General features: G+C 42.4%; 1 protein-coding gene across 2 annotated transcripts in view; it reads right to left on the bottom strand.

Annotated features, from left to right (window-relative positions):
- DIS3L2 (DIS3 like 3'-5' exoribonuclease 2) overlaps positions 1–18,521 on the bottom strand; it is a 195,592-nt gene that overhangs the window by 156,199 nt on the left and 20,872 nt on the right. For both annotated transcript variants that reach the window (XM_086467581.1, XM_086467582.1), the window contains exons 5-6: positions 14,147–14,200; positions 10,042–10,143 (exon numbers count right to left, since the gene is read on the bottom strand). In XM_086467581.1, the coding sequence (XP_086323707.1) occupies positions 10,042–10,143; positions 14,147–14,200 (156 nt within the window). The remainder of the gene's footprint in view (positions 1–10,041; positions 10,144–14,146; positions 14,201–18,521) is intronic.

The following is an 18,521-nucleotide window of genomic DNA, read 5'->3' as shown; positions in this document are numbered from 1 at the left end:
TATCCTGCCAGGAAACGTTACCATGCATTAGTGATAAAGCATTACATAAAAAGGTAAATTAAGTTTCCAAGACGCGAATCTGAGCTGATAAACATGTTACATCCACAGTTCAACAACTGTGCCGAGAAGAAAAAAAAGAATAAACAGTTTTAAAGAAAGCTTTGGGAATATGGGGAGAAAAAACAGGAAGAGTAGATAAAGTAACGCCATGCTGTCAAAACACTGCTCAGACTATGTGTAAGGCATAGCTACTGAACTAAATCAGATTAAACTAATGGCCATCCATTAACCTTGGGTATGTCTACATGGTACAACACAGACCTGAAGAGGCAAGCTTAAGCACCAGACAGCTTGCCAACACAGCACTCACCCATGGCATTAGACCCCCTGTTCAGCTAGATAAATAAACTAGAGCCAGATGAGCCATTTATTCTCACCCAGGGGTGGCAGCGCTGGTGATGCTGCACAGCTCTTCGGTACGGGAGGCAGCGACTCTGCTCCCGGCTGGGTGCCGCAGCCAGGTGCAGTCACCGGAAAGGATCCCTGGTACAGTCCCTCTGGATACTGCTCTAATATGGAGATACTGAAAGAAATTAGCATGGAGGCCATACGCTGCCTCTCGAACACCAACAAGCCAATTATACATTTACAGGACAACTGCGAGACAATGGCCGAACGGAAAGGCATTGGCAAAGCTCCACAGCTGCCAGGCTGCTTGGCCAGGAGTGTGAGCCTAAAGGTCAGGGGACAGTAGTTGGTTAGAAAGAGATTGCGTTGAAACGGGCAGGGAGCTGTTCAGAAGGCAATCAGCTGTGCAGGGCATGGGTCCGGCAGCATCGTGTCGCTTTTATTGTGGATGGGACCCTTTAGAGAGGATGCTTGTCACCGGACAAGCTCTCATCGTCACGCCTAAGGGAGAACTACAAGTCCAATCCTAAGCCAGACCATCACAGCAGCTGCAGTTACTACAAGGGGCTACAGCTGCAGACCTTATCTGCACAGAAAAAAAAAAGAAAATAAAATGAAAAATCAGGCAATCTGACATCAAAAGGGGCGATAAAACTCTGGAGGCAATTCACTTTACTGGAAAAAAAAAAAATAATCAAGTAGGACATAGAGGTCAGTTTCCTGGCTACTGTATTTAAGGTTTTTACCAGAATTCACCACCCCAACACCCTGAAGAGTCATTAGGTCATTTCTCAAGAAAGAGAAGCTGCTGAGAAAACCCTCCCACTTCACACAGCTCCTTGGGGCTTTCCCCGGCCAGCACCAACCTGGCAAACACGATGCCATGAGGGATTTAAAGAGATCACAGGAAAAGAGATGCCAATTTCTACAGAGCTTACAGACAAAAATAGCTGATGCTCATTCCAACAAACAAGCAAAAAGCAAGGAGAACAAGAACAGAAGGATGCCCAGGCAGCTAGCTAATTAGTAAAAGCATTGCAATCAGGACTTTCAAACACAAACAAGAACTAAGCAGGATATACACCTTTCTGAAGGATTTTTTTTCAGACAGAACAGAGAATGATGAGTGGGGAATTCTTAGCCAGTCACTTTTTGCAACCAAAATACACAAGTGCTAATTAGATCATGCCAACTCTTCATTTTCACACTTCCAAAGCTGCTCAATTTAAAGTATGTGTTTTGGCACTGCTCTCTGTTTCAAAATAATTTAGACAGAGCTAAAAACAAAGAAATGCTTCAACCCCAGGAGGTGATACAGCTGAAGATGGATGCATCATTAGCGTACCAGAAACCTAAAAGACTCAGACACAGACAGACCTACTTTTATGAAATGGTTATTGCTTGACATGACAGAACACAAAAATAAACCAATAGAAACAGTGAGAAAGCAAGGAAACGTACAAAGGTGACTGCCTTTTTCGGCAGAGTTAGTAGATCAGCACTCTATCCTGCAATATTTTCCCAGAGTCATTACCAACACTTTTTAAAAAGCCTCCAGGTAGTTTAAGGCTGGGACAAAAACTGGAAAGTGCAGATAGAATCTGGGACCTTCAAAAATCCACACCAGTTGTCTTATCAGTGAGCATACGCTGAGAAATTATGTTAAGTACACAGCTACTGAAGCAGTGAGGAATTTGTGGGAAGAGATAATCAGGAGGAATTTTAATTTATCTTTCAGTGTTTCCAGTGGCACCTCTTAAATAAGAGAGTTGATTGAAAGCCTCACTTGCAATTCTTCAAGATATTGCAGAAAGAGATGCTGCCACAGTTACAGGGTTCCAGGGCATTGATTTGTATGTTAATTGGGTGAAGGATAATACCAAGTAGCAAGTAAGTAAGACTTCCTATGTTCGCAGTGTTAAGAAAACTGCTATTGAGGCATACAAATCACTGGTCACCTTCCACTGCACGCTAATGCACCAGGGATAGCCTCATTCCCAGTTCTTGTGATGTGCCTGGCAGTTGGGACATTAGCTTCAGAAATTTGAGGAGAAAGGAATCCTGTCACAGCAAATAATGTCATGAATCTAGGAGAGGAGGGAGCAGCAGACCAGATCTCCTCAGTGTGGCTACACTTTGCCTCATCCGGATAAAGACACTGGAACAGTGTTTGGGATAAGGCATAACCATCCCGGCCCTTTGAAGGTAGCGGCATGCTGATTCAAAACCTAACTACTAGACTTCAGACAACTTTATCTTAGATAGTTACAAATTACCTTGTGTCAACAGCAACTTTAAAGCATCTCATCCTTGATGACAAATATCTCCCTTATCTCCAAGAACCATGTGGTTATAAATGAGGTCCCACATCTTGCCCCAAAGAACCTGTTGTAGAAAAATCCCTGTCACTCCTCCAGCTGCTGCAATTCTTCACTTACATAAATCTCCTCTGGTTTAGATTCCTTGTCCCTCTGATTTATGGCTTTAAGAAAAATAAACATGAGTTAAGGAAATAAGGGAAAAGATTTAATGAGCCAACCTGAGTAGCTTTGACCACATATAAACACTGCAGCCAATTGTTGTTGGCTCTGCCAGCCAATAACAAGAACAAACATGTAAATAGATATGTAGCACTTTTCTTCAGAACTTCGGATATAATCCAAAACCACATCACCTAGGGACTTTAAAGACTAACATCTTTTTAGTGTCACAGTAGCTCTTCATTTCTCCAGCTACCAAGTTGAATTACGGGTACAATCTGCTTTAAAAAAAAAAAAAAAAAGTACAAATCTGAGGCCAGATAGGACTTTTATTATCAGTACACTTTATTTAAACTTATTCCTAATTATGTGGATCTGAAAGAAACCCAGACTATTGAAAATCTGGACAGTCTTTCAAGAAAGCGTTTATAAAAGTTAAGTGAGTTTTATGCGTATGACATTCCAAAAACCAATCCCATCACAACAACAGGTATCCTGACTCTCTCTTATAAGGTGTGGGCTCCAAACACTCATGTGATACCATCAAATAAGTCTCCAAACTGGCAAAAAGTAAACAGTTCTAAGAAACACTAATTCCACAGGAACCAAAGACTAAGGAAAGTCCAAAATGATAGTGGTTATATAAGAGATTGGATTAAGAATAATCTACTATGATGTGTGCATATTTACAGAAGACTTGGAAGAACAGAGTTTAAAACAATCAGTTGAAGAAAAGTTAGTTGTTAAAGGAAACAATTTGCTGTACTAGATTATATTCATGTGACCAAGAAAAGAAAAAATGAGCAGGAACAGAGATCAGGTATTAAATGTTGGCTTGACTCCTATTCTAAAGTAAGATCAGATGCCCCCACCAGCACTTCCTTCCAGTCAAGACGTAGCTCTTCCAGGAACACAGACTGAAATTTAGTGGTATGTCACACAGTCTGAAGTGACCCCCATCACAAGGGGCTTATCTGCCCTTACTCCACTAGGGATGTAACAACTGACCACATGTGAGATGAATGATTATTTAACGCTTGACTGTTCACCCAAGGGTAATGTTTTTATCTTAATCTGCATCTATGCAGCCAAACCACATCTGCAATGTAATTCTGCACCGGTAGGACAGGATGCAGGCAGTCAATAAAAAGTTGTCTGTCTTCCTACCCAACTAAACAATTTGCCTTCTAATATCACTCTTACTCAGCACAGAAGGAGGAAGACTGACATTAGATGGCTCAAAAACTCTGTACCTTTCTTGTGATTTTACTATTTGGCACCCTGGTTTTGGCCTTCCAATCAGAGAGACAGAGGCAGGTATTGACAGGAAAGATTCTTCTCAGGAAGGTAAGGTTGCTTGCAACATCCAAAAAGCTTGTATTTCTGCTTCCTTGTTTTACAAAACCAGGGGGAGGCAAGGGATGAACGCAGCACTGGGTCATGGCAATGTCACACAACCCAGATCATTATAGTCATTTTATTACCATATACCATAAAAAGCATGCCAGGTCTTGCTACTAAAACTCACTGTGTTAAGACATCAGTTGATTCATTTCAAGCGATATTTGATTAACAAAATGTGAAAACAACATCTGCAAGAGCAGCAAATGTAATGCCACATGTGTCTTGGTAAGCAACACTTCCTATTTTCCCAGGTTTTTTGCTGTCAATCTACTGTACTGTTATTCCATACCCAGCCAGTTTGGAGCTAAGCAAAGCCTGGAAAGAGCCATGCCAGCTCACAGATAAGGTCCGTCAAGCCCAGCAGCACGGAACAGTATGTGGCCATCCAGAGAATGGCACAATCAGAAAGTAAGCACGTAATGAAGCTTCTCCAGATCCCAGCAATTTGTGGGTTGGTGATCTGCCACGGTGGGGAGGGGTATGCATACACATGTGTGCAACCATCAGCTTGCATCCCTCACTGCGAAGCCTACGGCAAAACACATTAGAAAAACCCAGCTACCCTTCCTCCCTACAGCATCCATCAACCTTTCAGATTTGCTAGAGCTCTGCTTTTCTCAGCATCTTCCTAGCTGGCTTCTTAGGCTTCCCACTTTACTCCTGGATATCATGAATTACACTTCAACGTCTTTAGCGTGCCAGAACACTTACTATTTCAATAATGACTTCTCCAGAACTTTTTTTTTATTATTATGAATGTAATGTTTCCAAACAACACTCTTGATTGTTAGACTCAAACAGTCTTGCTGTGATAACCCTCTAAGAACCCCATCTCCTCCTGAGTTACTGTTATCCTTAGATCAGCTGGGAGATTTTGACAAGAAACTGACTCTCAGAAAAATTTGGTTGAAAAGAATCATTATTCACCAAGGCAAATACAAAACTAGCATCCCCTCTGGACAACTAATGGTTCATAGGTTTTCACCAACAGTTGGAGGCAGTGACTTGCCAGGATACATAGCTCTGTTCAAACTATAAATGGTGATATTTGTGATGTCTGCTTGAATCAAATTGTTCCTTCTCTGTGTCTGTCTGTAATTATGCCAACAGTCACAGCTGGGAAAAGTGAATTGTAGTTTATGTCTTCTGTACAGAAAGTGTTTAAATATTTATCTCTGACGTATGGCTTTAGAAGAGGCAGCTCTAAGATCTCCTGCTGTACTGTGTTGTATCTGACACCTCAGTGTTGAGCACAATGTGCTTTCATGAGCTATGAAGAATTACTATTTCTATCATTTTCAGACACTTCATGACTAAAATGCTGGACCCATTATCCTATTATCCATCAACACACACTGTATGTAAATGAACAGTTCTGCATCCTTGGCGACCTTCTGACAAGATCAAAAGAACCAGCTGAAAATAGTGCAAAAGAGCTCTTTAAGCTGAGGAGGAAACGGTTTGTGAAACAACAACAAGTTACCACTTGCAGGCACTGATTTCTGAGAAACTGGCAGATTAACCTGACAGTATTTTATGTACATTATTTTATGTACATATATAGTACACATTGTTATTGTTTTAATATACCACTGCTGCAAGCAAATGCAGAACTGGAGATCTCTCCTGCATATTGTAGCAAGCAAAAGCGGGTTGGACCCCAAAACTCCTTTCAGCCAGTTTTGAGCAGCAAAAAAGTCCTCGTCTGGGTACTATTTTCAGACTAAGACTCTAAAATTTCAGCCATAGCATGCAATGCGTGAGACGGTTGTCATGAAAAACATTCCACGTTATAAACTACTACTCTAAAAGCACCAGAGATTGGGCCAGGAATCCAAGCCCCAAGTGATATCAAATGACTTATTATGCTATTTCCTTCCACCAAAGAAAAACCAAAACAGATATCTGAAATTAAACAAATTCTGTCTAGCAATTAAGCAGACAGTAAAAGAGCAAAAAGAGGCTGTGAGGAAAGATGGGTTAGGTTTATCCTTTATACTGACATGCTGCTTCCCTCCTTGATGAGCCTAAGAAATACTGCTGTAATAATCATATCAACATTTTTTTGCCTTCCAGTAATTATGCCACTGTATAATTGAAGCTCCTGAAATTGATGTAAGCACAACTCCATAAAATATAATAAGAACCCAAGGGTGGAAGCTAAAGTAGTGAAAATCAGTCAAGAAATAAAGCACCATTTTTCTTCTTTATCAGAATAATTGACAAGAACTGAGGGTAAATCCTCTGTCACTGGCTATCTTTTATCATGACATTTTTCCAGAAGATAAAGGCACAGATTCAAGGAAGCCCTACAGCTTGAAATAAGAAGGTGACAGTCTAGCTAACTGCAATGATACTCTGACTTTACTTGCTAGCAGTAGGTTAAGTACCTGGAAAAACAGCCTAAGTCAAATACCTTACTTTGCAAAAGCTAAATATTTGAAAGTTACCATAGCACCTCAATATTCCCAAGATGTAATACAAGAGGACAGGAGAGGAACTTCTGAAATACAGCCTCCAAATGTGGTCACCGCAATGCACGCTGCTCAACCCTGGCAGGAAGCCGATGGCCACCTTCTTCAGGAGCGCAAGATAACAAATTTCAGGCACAAAATGTCTCTCGCTCAAGCCAGTGGTGCCACACTGAAATCGTTGGCTCTTGATCAGAACTAATAGTAAGCACAGAAATATGAACTGACAAACTGATCATCGCTGAACAACAAGCAGCTCTCCCAGAGGATGTATGAACAAACAGAGTTTTAAGACCAGACAGAAAAAGCACAGGGAGGACCATGGTAGCTCATCCAAGCACTTCATGTGCATGCTGGGAAGGACACGATGTTGAGAAACTCAAGCCTGATAAATTTCCCACAACTGAGCCAGGAAGTGGAGGGCTGGAGGAAGAAAATACTGCTGCCCCCCTCAAGAAGGTATTACACAAAGTATAACCACGCATCTAGAGTATTTCACCATCCCCTTTCATTTCACTGTGGCACTTAAACCTGTGTGCAAGGTATCACCATTACAGGCTCAGCAGAACACAGTATATCCCTGGAGAAACTCCTCTCCAGCCGGTGTTTTTCTCTGACAGGCACTTGAACTGCAAAGACTGACTCATTGGGTACAGGGCAGCTCCTAACTTTCTTAACTCTTCCAGCAAACACACAGAACTCCCTATACAAAATCCATTTTACCACCCACAGGTTTTCCCCCATCCTCCCATTTACACACATAAATTGAACCAAGGTTCCAGCTAAGTCAAGTCCTGCCATTATTGGGATGCAGCATTACGCTATGACTTTGCATGAAGAGGTCCATGGCAGGAATCACCTGCGCTAGCAACGGCAAAATCTTCCCCCAGAGCATCCAGAGGCCATCCAGGGTGTTTGAAACTAAGAAGGCACAGACCCGCCATGCTGCTGTAGCAGCAACTTTACCTTGTGCAAGATGCTGGTTTACCAGCAAAAACCCAGCTCAGTCCTTGGTAGAGCACAGACTAACGGGTTGGAAGCAGTGGACCATAAAAACAATCAGCATGCACCTCTCAATCCTAACAAATCAATATGTACAGAGCCTGTAAAGGCTCCTCTGAGAGCACCAGTTATACCATACATCTGATTTACATTTTTCAAGGAAATAATTGAAGCCCAACGGGAAGGAGAAAACCCTCAAGACACCTACATGGCAGCTTTGCAGCAGCATGAGACTAAACAAATGGAAAAACCTAAAATAGGTTGCGACAGTTTATGATTAATCAGTAGGAATTAATTGGCAGAATGCAGTATCTTTCAGTGCAACTTCGTGGCATCTTTCCCAAAGAACTGATACAAACACAAGCGCATAGCAAGAGATTCAGGGAGCAGGGGAAAAGGGATGTCATCGCTGATTAAGTTGCTGATGGCAAGAAACAAAAAATGAGACTACATAGGGCAGCACCTGTGTGGCTGAAAAACATGACTGGCATGTTCCAGCTGCTTCATTTGGCAAGGTTAAATTCACCATGGAAGAATCATAATCATACTACAAAACACCAAAGTCTTTTGAATTGCCTCCTTGCAGCCAAGACACCACTCCTCCACCAGTTCTATTTATTCCAGCATTTGCCCAGGTCAGGGAGAATATTCTCAACCCTTCCTCTTGTATTCATAAAAGAACATTACTGTTGAACATATGAAGGTATGAGGATACAAAAGAGAGACAGGAGCGGGGTTAGCTTTGTTTAGAGCCAGATATAAATGGAAAACTGCAGACAAAGCTTCCAGCTCCAGCAACCTCTATCAAGCCTACAAAGAAGCCCTTGTGCTGGCAGGTCCTGGCAAAGGATCTAAGCACCCAAACTATTCCATTTTTCCAACTATATGAAATGGTGTGATACCAAAGATAATTTACGTATATGGATTTGGTGATCCAAACATCTAGTAATCATTACAGCTTTAGTGAATTCTGATTTAGACTCTTGAATAGATATCAAAGAAATTTTGTTTTCATCCTCAAAATTGGTTTTCAGAGGTTACATAGATAGCAGAAGACCTCTTTCCTACATTTGTAATGGATATACCTGTAATATCTTAGTTCCCACTTACGATTGCCTTTTGCATAAGGTGGTTTTGCATTTACATGTGTCAACAAACACTTAAGAGGTCGTTTACTCATTTTGTGCATACTTCAAAGGAACAGACAAGTTCTACTACGCTTCAAACCATCATTTCCATTGCTATTAGGTTTAAACCGAGAAGGTAGAAGGTTCAGAAAATGATCAAACTCAAGAGCTTGCATTTGCACGCCTCAAACCACTTAAGTTCAAACAGAGATAGGCAAAGAAGGCAGCTAGAATGAGTAAAAAGCACCAGGCCACAGCAGTTCAGACCAGCCCCCACCTTGTTGGAATCATCCTCACTATTACTTTTGCCCAGAAGATATACAATAGTCTTTAAATTCTCAAGAAGAGTTCAAAAATCATGTTTGGAAAACAATTTGTGGCAGTTCCGTCATGCTTATGTGTGAAAACACACGATAAATTGCTAACTGTAGCTTACATCTCCCAGCAACTAGAGAAAAGGAGTAAGAACCTTCCTTACACGGTGGTGTTAAAAGACAAACCTGCAAACAAGGTAAAATTATCCAGGTGTTTGAAAGGACTTTGAGTTTGATCAGTGAAAGAAAAAAAAAAAACCCCACAGAAGAGTGATCTTAGTGAAACTCTCAGACACGAAAATGAAACTCAGATTGTCCCACATTTGCATTGCTCCAATCATTTCACACATTCTTCATTCATGTAAAGAAGGGTATTACCATAAAATCTGGAGCTGTGACAAGATAAGCTTTCCACGGACTGAGGACCCACAAATTAGAGAGAGTTAATCATTACTAAAGATTTGTGAACAACACTTGTCAAATACATGAGCAATTGCAAACTCCTACACAGAGCTATCACAGCACGAAGATAGCTAAATAACAGATATCTAAAGTCACCTCTGACAACCATGCTTTGAACCAGCCTTGTCATCAGACTTCCATACAGCGATAAAGAAGGCCAATCCATGCGAAGAGTGAGGTTTCAACACTTTGGGTATCACTTCTTCCCAAGGTTGTAATGGATAAAGTGTTTTAATCTGCAGTGGCATAAACCTCAATTTAGCTAAACTGATTTGTAGGGAATTCTGTATTCTCTGTCTCAGGCCCTAAGTTTAGTCAAGGAAACAGTAATAAGTTCTTTCTGTCAAATCACAGAAAAATATACTGAACTGACCTTCCATTGCTCCTTGGGAAGCAGTTTCACGACCACAATGTCACCATTCAGGGCTCTGTTGCGAGCAACCACTCCATCAATAAAGATATCGCGAGTCCCATCCTAGTCAAAGAGGAAGAAAAATAAATGCCAGACCAAAACATATTAAATTACAGTTGTTATGAGGTTTAAAACACTGTCATTAAAAAAGACACACACCCTGGTGAGACAAACATCCTGCAGTTGTGCACAGAAATGAAATGGATTCACCACATGCCCTTCAACATGCAATGTCTTTCAGCAAGTAAGCTTCTTTGTATGTATGGGCCTGCACAGTAGTTCCACACTATTTATTCAAGACAGAGCCAAGCCCTCAAGATGTATTGTCTGCAAGCTCTGTTCAGTTCCTCTACAGTTGCTCTTGGGAATGGGTAGAGAGTTTTCTGCAGCCACAGCTCTTCAGACATCAAGTTTCCAATTGGAGCACTCAAAGCTATTGTTCAGAACGTGTTTACAAGACAGTCTCTGCAAAGTGCCCTGTGCAGAGCTGCCTGCTGCTCTCCTGGTGAGATGGGAAAGCAGGGACACACAGCTCCAGGGTCAGCAGGTCAGTCTGCGAAGGTGATCCAAACCTGGAGAGTGGCTGGGGATACAGTCTCTTTTTTTCTAAATGAGTTAACACCGTATATTCTGCATTTGGCACAACTAATGTCAGATGAGATTCCAAAAAAATGATGACTACAGATGCCAACTGCAAGCCAGAAGATCTTTTACTGTAACAGACATGTTAGGACACCTTCTCTCAATACTCTGGGTTAACATCCTTGCACAAGAGCCTCTACTAATTGTACGCACTATGATTATCCACCCCAGACATGTTCGGCATTTGGCTAATCTAGATTTAGTTTGGAAGATTTTCTTCGTGGGGTGAATAAAGATGAAGTTTCCTGAAGATGCCAACACAAAGGTTTTAGTTTTTAAAGGATTGTCAGTTTTGTCCTTTTTTTGGCTAAATATTAACAGTCCTCTTGCTACTTCCATTTGTTTCCCCATAATTCAGTATATGAAAAATTGCATGTGTCTGTTTACAGTGCCATGAACGTGTCAAACAATGTGAGCATTCAGTATCGACACGAGCAGTCAACATAGTTTTTCTATCTTTGCATAGTTTTGAGTGCAAAAACAGAGGATGAGTTTCTCTGGATTAGTATTTCATTGTTTTCCAATGAAAAAAACAGCCTCACAAGAATTAAAATCTTAATCACAACTTTAGTTGCTTCTCAGATACACACTCCAGAGTCTCGTATGCTTGAGTAAATCCAATCAGAACTACCAGTGTGCTTAGTCTCCAAGAAAAACTTCTTTTATAACCTGAAAACATGAAGCCCTAATATCACATAAATATCTTACTCTGCTTAGATACCAAAACAATAAAACGGCAGAACCCTGCCATGATGTGAAAATAAGGCCGTCCTCCAAGAGACCAAATTACTCTTAGAAAGAAAAGCAGCAGCAGCTCAACAGCTGTGTGAAAGCTGCCTCCCATGACAAGATGCAGAAAAATTGCAAAGCCTCTTGGACCAACATAATTCAAATTGGAAACTGTTCTTTTCAAAAAGCCAGATTTTTTACACATGGTCTTATTCCTCATTTCTCCCTGCCTGCTCCCTTCTGTCACAACTCTTTACCTTAATCCACCACATACACAAAAAGAAAAGTCCACTTTTTAAGGAAAATGCCTGCCACTTTTTTTTGTCTATACCTATGGTTGCTCTGCGCTCCCAGACACAGGCTGGCATTCATGATAATTTATTTGTTCTACACATTTTTCCCTTCTCTCCTGTGTCCAAGAAAACACAAGGCAGACCCTTTCTCCCACCCCCTGTAAAGGTGCCTGATGTGTCACACCACCTAGTTAAAGCTCCATCTCCACACTCATAAGTCTTGTCTTGAATTGCAGCCAGTCACTCTCATCTCAAACAACACACCTTACACACTTCCAAGAACACTTGTGCACCCCGCTTTTTCCTTCCGCGTCCTCTGCTCTGCACAGCTGGCACTTCAGATTACTAATCCAAGTAAAATGACACTGAATCACAACGGAACACAATCACTTGCAAAGCCTCAGCTGCTCCTGGGGGGCCTATACGGTATTGGCTGCAGTGGCTTCAAGACTTCTGCAGCCCCCTCCAGGGAGCACGGGGCTTTTACCGCTCCGTGGCCACCTGTGAACACCACCGGCAGTGCTCTCTATCCCCCTCTGACAAGAGGGAGATCTGCAGCACTTTCATCTGCTCTGGAAGTGTCTTCCGCAAGCACAGCCCAGCCACAGCCACTCCATCACTCGTGCTTAGCAGTATCATCCCTCACATTGACAATGCTGTCATTTCAAACCACACTACTGTGTGCAGGGATGACGCGAGATGCAAGGCAGAGATTTAAACGCTCAGGTCTGTTCTCTGGGTAGCTTTCAAGAGAAAGGCCCTGGGCCTTCCCTTCAACTCTTCATGCAACAATGAGACAAGGAGACAGAGCACATTTGCAGCAAGAAACACCCTGGGGCTTCTGGTGTTAGAAGGCGAACAGCTGTTGCATTTGAACTCCATGAAGCCATCGCCAAGTCAGAGCTGAAGAGAAAGGGGTACAGTGCCCTAGTCAACTGCAGCAGAGAAAGGGTGATTTTTCACAGCTGCAGCTCTTGCAGCATCTGGTTATGATGGGAAGTCCTGCAGAGCACAAAGGCTGCAAACCCTCCATTATGGCAAATAATGTTATATGAAAGATAAGATTCCTAAAGCATCTGTCTTAAAGTGAGGACTGTGTCCACACCAGCCAGAGTCATCTTCATCCAGGTGTTGATTCTGCTTGTTATGAGGAACAAGGCTGGTTCTGGTATTTAGCTCCACAAAAGGCAGAAAGGTAGAAAGCAGAGAAAACAATCCCGCCGAACCCTCCTTTATGTATTCCTGCACGCAGAACAGCGAGCGACCAACTGCACGAAGCAACAGCTGGACACTAGGGGTGATTAGGGGTAAAGCTTCACATCCTATTAAACTCATGTGAGTAGCTGTATTCCTCATCTAACCTTGCATTTTGTAATTTCAGAGAATATGTCTGACAGCTTACACTTGCCACACCTACAAGGACACCTGTAAAGGAAGGACCACAGTTCCTTTCACTTACGTACACAGTGCTGCTCCACTGATGTACCAGAGAGTTGCTCTGTACTTCTTCCTCTAGTTAATCTTAATCTACTTTGCACATCGCTGACCTTCCTCCACCCCTGTAATCCCAGCCTTCTCTAACAAAGCGGGCTCCAAAACATTATCCCAAATCAACAACCTAAACTGACAATGCCACGAATTTCAAGGCTTTCAACCCAAGCCCCAAAACAATGGTGCTGTCAGTAGCAGGGACAACAGAGTCAGTGTTTCACTTTCTCAGGGCAGGCTCTGCCTTCTCATCCCCACACCAACAACACATTTCAATACGAAACTCTCTCTCATTGACGGTAACATTTTGACCAAGTCAGTTCCAGATAAAAAGCCTTGTCTGTGCCAGCTGTGAGGTCACCCTTCCCTACTGGAAGTCCCTGAAATTGCAAGAGCCCTTCTTTTCTGTCAAAATAAGGAAAGAGAGAAGAGGTGCAAGCCAGCCCCATGTGACAGAAGCACATCCCAAGCCAACCAAGATACAGTTCGCGCAAGAGCGGGCACATGAAAAGGAATCACGCATATTATTTCTGGAATGACTTTTCAAATTAGGTCATGCAGCAGATCGAAAATGGAGAGCATATTTGTTTAGGGAAGATTAAGTTAAATCTATAAAACCTCTGCAGCCATAAACCAAGGGTTTCCGATTACGCTGTCTGGTGGTCCTCAAACCTGACATCAGCTGGCTTCTGTGGGACCCAGCAGTATCCCCAATTTCAGCATAAGCTCAGTAAGTAGTTCTTTGAGGTACAAAAAAGCAGGATTTGTTTGGGAATATTTGATTTAAAAGCAAATCCAGATCATGTTCATTTATTCCAACTCATTCACCTCCGAGTGACCTTTAGTGCACAGCATAACTCCTATCTTAATGCACCTTACTTATGAACTTTAAAGCATTATAAAATTACACTTACTGGAGATGGAATGAAGGCTTCATGGTACTTCTTAGGATTTATTCTCAAGGGTCCCTTAAAAAAAAAAAAAAGAGAAGGAGAAAGATTATGCCTGACTTATTAATTTTATATAACATCAGTTAAATTAGAGAGCTGTGGGTAATACATCTACTGTGAAACACGAGAGATACATCTAAATTTCCATTATACATTTCAAGTCTTGACAACTTAGCATCCGAGCAATTTCAAGCCAAAAGGCAGTTTCATGATAGGCTTAAGCTGATCTACTGCAGTCTGTCATCGAAGAGATGTTGAATCACTAGTTGTTGCTGCTACCGGGTGAACTGAGGATCCAAACCCTCCTATTCCCTTCACACGTTTTCTGCTGAGCATCCACCAACTTCATTAACAAACACACAATAGAAACAATTTGTTTTGCTCTGTTTTGGAAAAGCAGAATGTTGGTTTTGCTTATTTTGGAGGATGCAAGGAAAGAGGAAAGCTGACCTGCTGCGCTGGCAAGGCAGCAGGTTATCAGCCTTATGGGGCTCTGGCTGCTTAGGCTGCTCCTGCAAACAGACAGCAGCAGTAACTCTGTGATAAAGAACATTTCCAAAAAAGAATCAAAAGGATTTTCCAAAAACAAACACTTAAAGTCTACAGGATTAAATTGTGTTTAAACATGTTTAAAGACAAACTATCTTAAATACATTTGGAAGTCCACAGTATATCTATTTCTGCTTTGCTATCTGCCAACTCAAAGCTCAAGTCACCTGCAACAAATTCAGATCACCCCTCCAAAGGAAACCAACCAGTTTTGCTGCTTGCACTCCGGTCCACTCAAGAGAAAGGGAGAGCCAGCCAAGGACTTAATGGCTATGCCACCATGCTGTTCCCATCCCAAGAGGGTCCTGGGAACCATGATTCAGGTCGTTGCAGTAAAAACTGACAGCTTTTGATTCTTATGGAAATACAGCTAGCTATCTGCCTTCAGACAGGCTTCTGCTTTGGGCTGAAACTTTGAAACTTTCTCCACTTGTGTATTTGAAATAACGTTGGCCAATTTGTTATATGAACAGATTCCATCTGTTTGCACTTCTGTGTTAAGCAATCATAGGAACCTCTCATAGGAATTGCTTCCTTAAAAATTTACTGCGGCATATAATTTTTTTATGTATTCTGGGAAACACTCAGACAATAGGAAAATATCTGATTTTCCTGATTACAAGTGAAAGTTTTGCTGCCTTGAAGAAGAATTTGCAGATTTATGAAGGTTTTCCACTGTTTTTATTTGCTTAAGTTTGGAAATACCAGCACCATATATTCTATATTCTTTAGGCATTATTTGAATACTTTGCTCCAAAGTCTTATTTGTGCCTTATGTAACTAGTATTAACGAGCACACTAGCCACATGGCAGGCACAACGGCACAAAACCAAAGACAACCCACTGGGAGCAACCCTGGGGATACTTTATGCTTAGGCAAAGCGAGAGCTAACTCGCTGTCATCAGCCTCTATTAGCACTGGTACCCACTGATGGAAAACTCTCCATGGTCTCTTTTCTCCCCTTATTTCCCGGAATCAGCCATCAAAAACAATACGCTGTAAAGGAAGCTGCTATGGAGAGAAAGGAAAAAGAATGAAAGGGATGGTTGCGCTGCTTGACAAGTCAATTCCATCCCAGCGTCTACCCACCAGCACAAAGCAGATGAGCGGATATCCTGTGTTACTGTGCAGAATCCCCTCGAATAGTTTGGGACAGCTGTCAATCAGCCAGATGCAAATGGCCGTTATGCGCGTGAAAAATCAGGTTTTGTGTCCATGGCCCAGGAGGCGCCAGAGCGGCTACGTGCACATGGATGCCCAGCTCCAGCAAACACACAGAGGAGCAAAGTGTTACCTTGTTTACTGTGCAGGGGGTCTCTCTACATTCTATATGCACTACCTAATTATGATCAGCATTAGAATTCTTGCATTGAGTAGCATTAAAATACTTCAGCGCTTTCCTTTAAGCAAGGAACTCCCAAAATTTGTCTTAGAAAGCAGATGGGCCCTATTATCTGTGCCTACGAAAATCCTATTTACAATGTTGTACATTTCACGCTGTGATATCATATCTGGAACCAGTCACTCTCCCCATCTGCAATGAACAACTGTTCTCATATGTGTACTAGAGGGTGAGGATCTGGCTGCAGAGTCTCATGATGTCACACTAACGTTGTATTGTTTTACAATAGCTTGCAAATAATAGCTGCTATATTTACCAGTGTTTTTATGTCAGCAGGGCCTTTGTTTTGAAAGGGAAGAGGAAGGTTTGCAGGAAGGTTTCTAAAACACTTTTTGATGATTCAAGTCAGCTTCACACTTACTTGCAAAAAAGTTTCTAACCTTACTGAGCTTCCCTAGCAAGACACAAAAGGGTCATGATTTCTCAAGTCACTCTGCTAGAACGAGGGCAGGCAACACTCAGACTAAATTTCAAGCATCTCAAATCAAGCAGTTTGTAACAGCTATCATAACACATACGCCTATATTTGTTTGTCAGGGTCAAACAAAAAAAGGTCAGGGTTCGAGTATCTGCTTGCTACCAAGACCACCTTTGAAAAAAAAAAAAAATCCGCAAAAGCGAGGGAAACCCCAGGCTTTGTACTCACAAAAGAACAGTTTTCTAAGGAAAAATGCCCTCTTAACAGTACAGCAGGCTCTGCATCTCTGTATGCGGCGCACTCTCGCTCCGCCTGACCCCAGCAGCCCTGCAGGGAGGGTCTGGGAGACGCTGGAGGCGTGGAGCAGACATGAGTTTCTGGCTAGTGCTTCACAGGATGATTGCGGTCCTTCGGGTCAATGTTCCTTAATACATAACCTGACTTCAGCTGCTGTGTATAGCCAACGCCATCCGCTTACATAACCACACAGAAGCCGTTCAATCCCGTTTGCCGTCAGATCAGCCAATGTGATTCCAACCAACCTGACACACTTGGTGTTTGCTCATTGCAGACTGTTTTACAGGTCAGGAAGAGGGAAGTCTACACACTCCTAAGTGCCTAAGCTCGGATCCCCTCTCTTGAAAGGGCACTTCTGCACACGCTGCACTACTAACTGAATCCAGGACTCCTGGCAGAGCACAATTCTCCATGCTCTGTCAGATACAGTACCAGAAGCCATTAAGACTAATATTATTGACAGACATTAGCACCCATAAAGATAACACTTTTGTTCTTCCTGATCTAGGACTGCTTAAACTTCATGACACTCGTGTTTTATCTCAGTGATCTCCACATTTGCCAGTAGGTTCCGTGGGTTGGGCTTTCAGGAGCATTTAGTTACGCAGCTGCATTGCCAGGGTCCAGCAACATCCTCAAAGTTCATGGTAGAGTCTTTTCTCTCTAATAGATCTCTGAAGTTCTCACACAAATATATGCAGATCCAGTGTTTCCAGGATGCTCCAGTGAATGACCCCTGCTCAGAGTCATGCTTCTGTCTGGCTAGCACTCAAGTTTTCTCAGGACCATTGGATTCAGACCAACAGGTTTGTTTTCCTTTTCCACAGGCTCTTGTGGAGCATTTTTGCAGGTTACCATGCCAGACTGACGCCCCGCTTTTGGGGATTAACACAACAGGTACTTGTTCGCTATATCTCTTGCCATTGTATGGAACAGTACTGAATATTTGTCCATTCACTAAAGCTGCTTTCAGGATCTCACCTATCCGGGCTGAGACTGCACTGATGAATGGTCCTCATGAGATCATAAGGATGAACGAGCTGAAGATGAGAGATACTCAGCTGGGATGCCCATGATCTGAAACTCAGCCCTAAATGATTATATCCAGCTTCTACAGCCTCGACTGTTTTCCTGAAATGTGGAACTGGATGAAAGCAAAACAGATACAGCTGAAGAGAGCACAAACGACTCTTCCAGTTATGCAGCACATGACCTCGAGTAGACACTACACATTTACAAGAACTAGGGAGTCTTTTGCCAGAGAGCATGCAGTCACAGGTCCTCCGGGACTCGGCATTTCAATGGGATTCTCAGGTAGTAGTCATAGTCTGACATGCCTCATCTGCAGCTGCACTCGACCTCATAGGGAGTCTACACACGCTGCACTCAATGTTATCAGGCAGCGTTACCAAAAACAGGTGCCAAAAACACCCCTGAAGGTAAGGCAGATGCTTTAGTCGCTGCCATATGCCACTGCAGCCATGGGGGGAAGCCACAGCATGAGGCTCCCATTTCTTCCTTCACCATTTGCTTTGCATTGTGGATGTCTATGACAGTCTTTAAAAAGGCATTGGCCTAAGTGGTAGCCCAGTGGACCACTCTGATCATCAGCAGGGATATGCTGCATAGTCTTTTTTTCTGAAAGCTAAGAGCTCATCACATTTCTTCGCTG

The sequence above is a fragment of the Leptosomus discolor genome, chromosome 7, assembly GCF_034619465.1.
Source record: "Leptosomus discolor isolate bLepDis1 chromosome 7, bLepDis1.hap2, whole genome shotgun sequence".
Classification (NCBI taxonomy): Eukaryota; Metazoa; Chordata; class Aves; order Leptosomiformes; family Leptosomidae; genus Leptosomus; species Leptosomus discolor.
The sequence above is the reverse complement of the archived record's forward strand: the minus strand, read 5'-3'. Positions and strand labels throughout refer to the sequence as shown.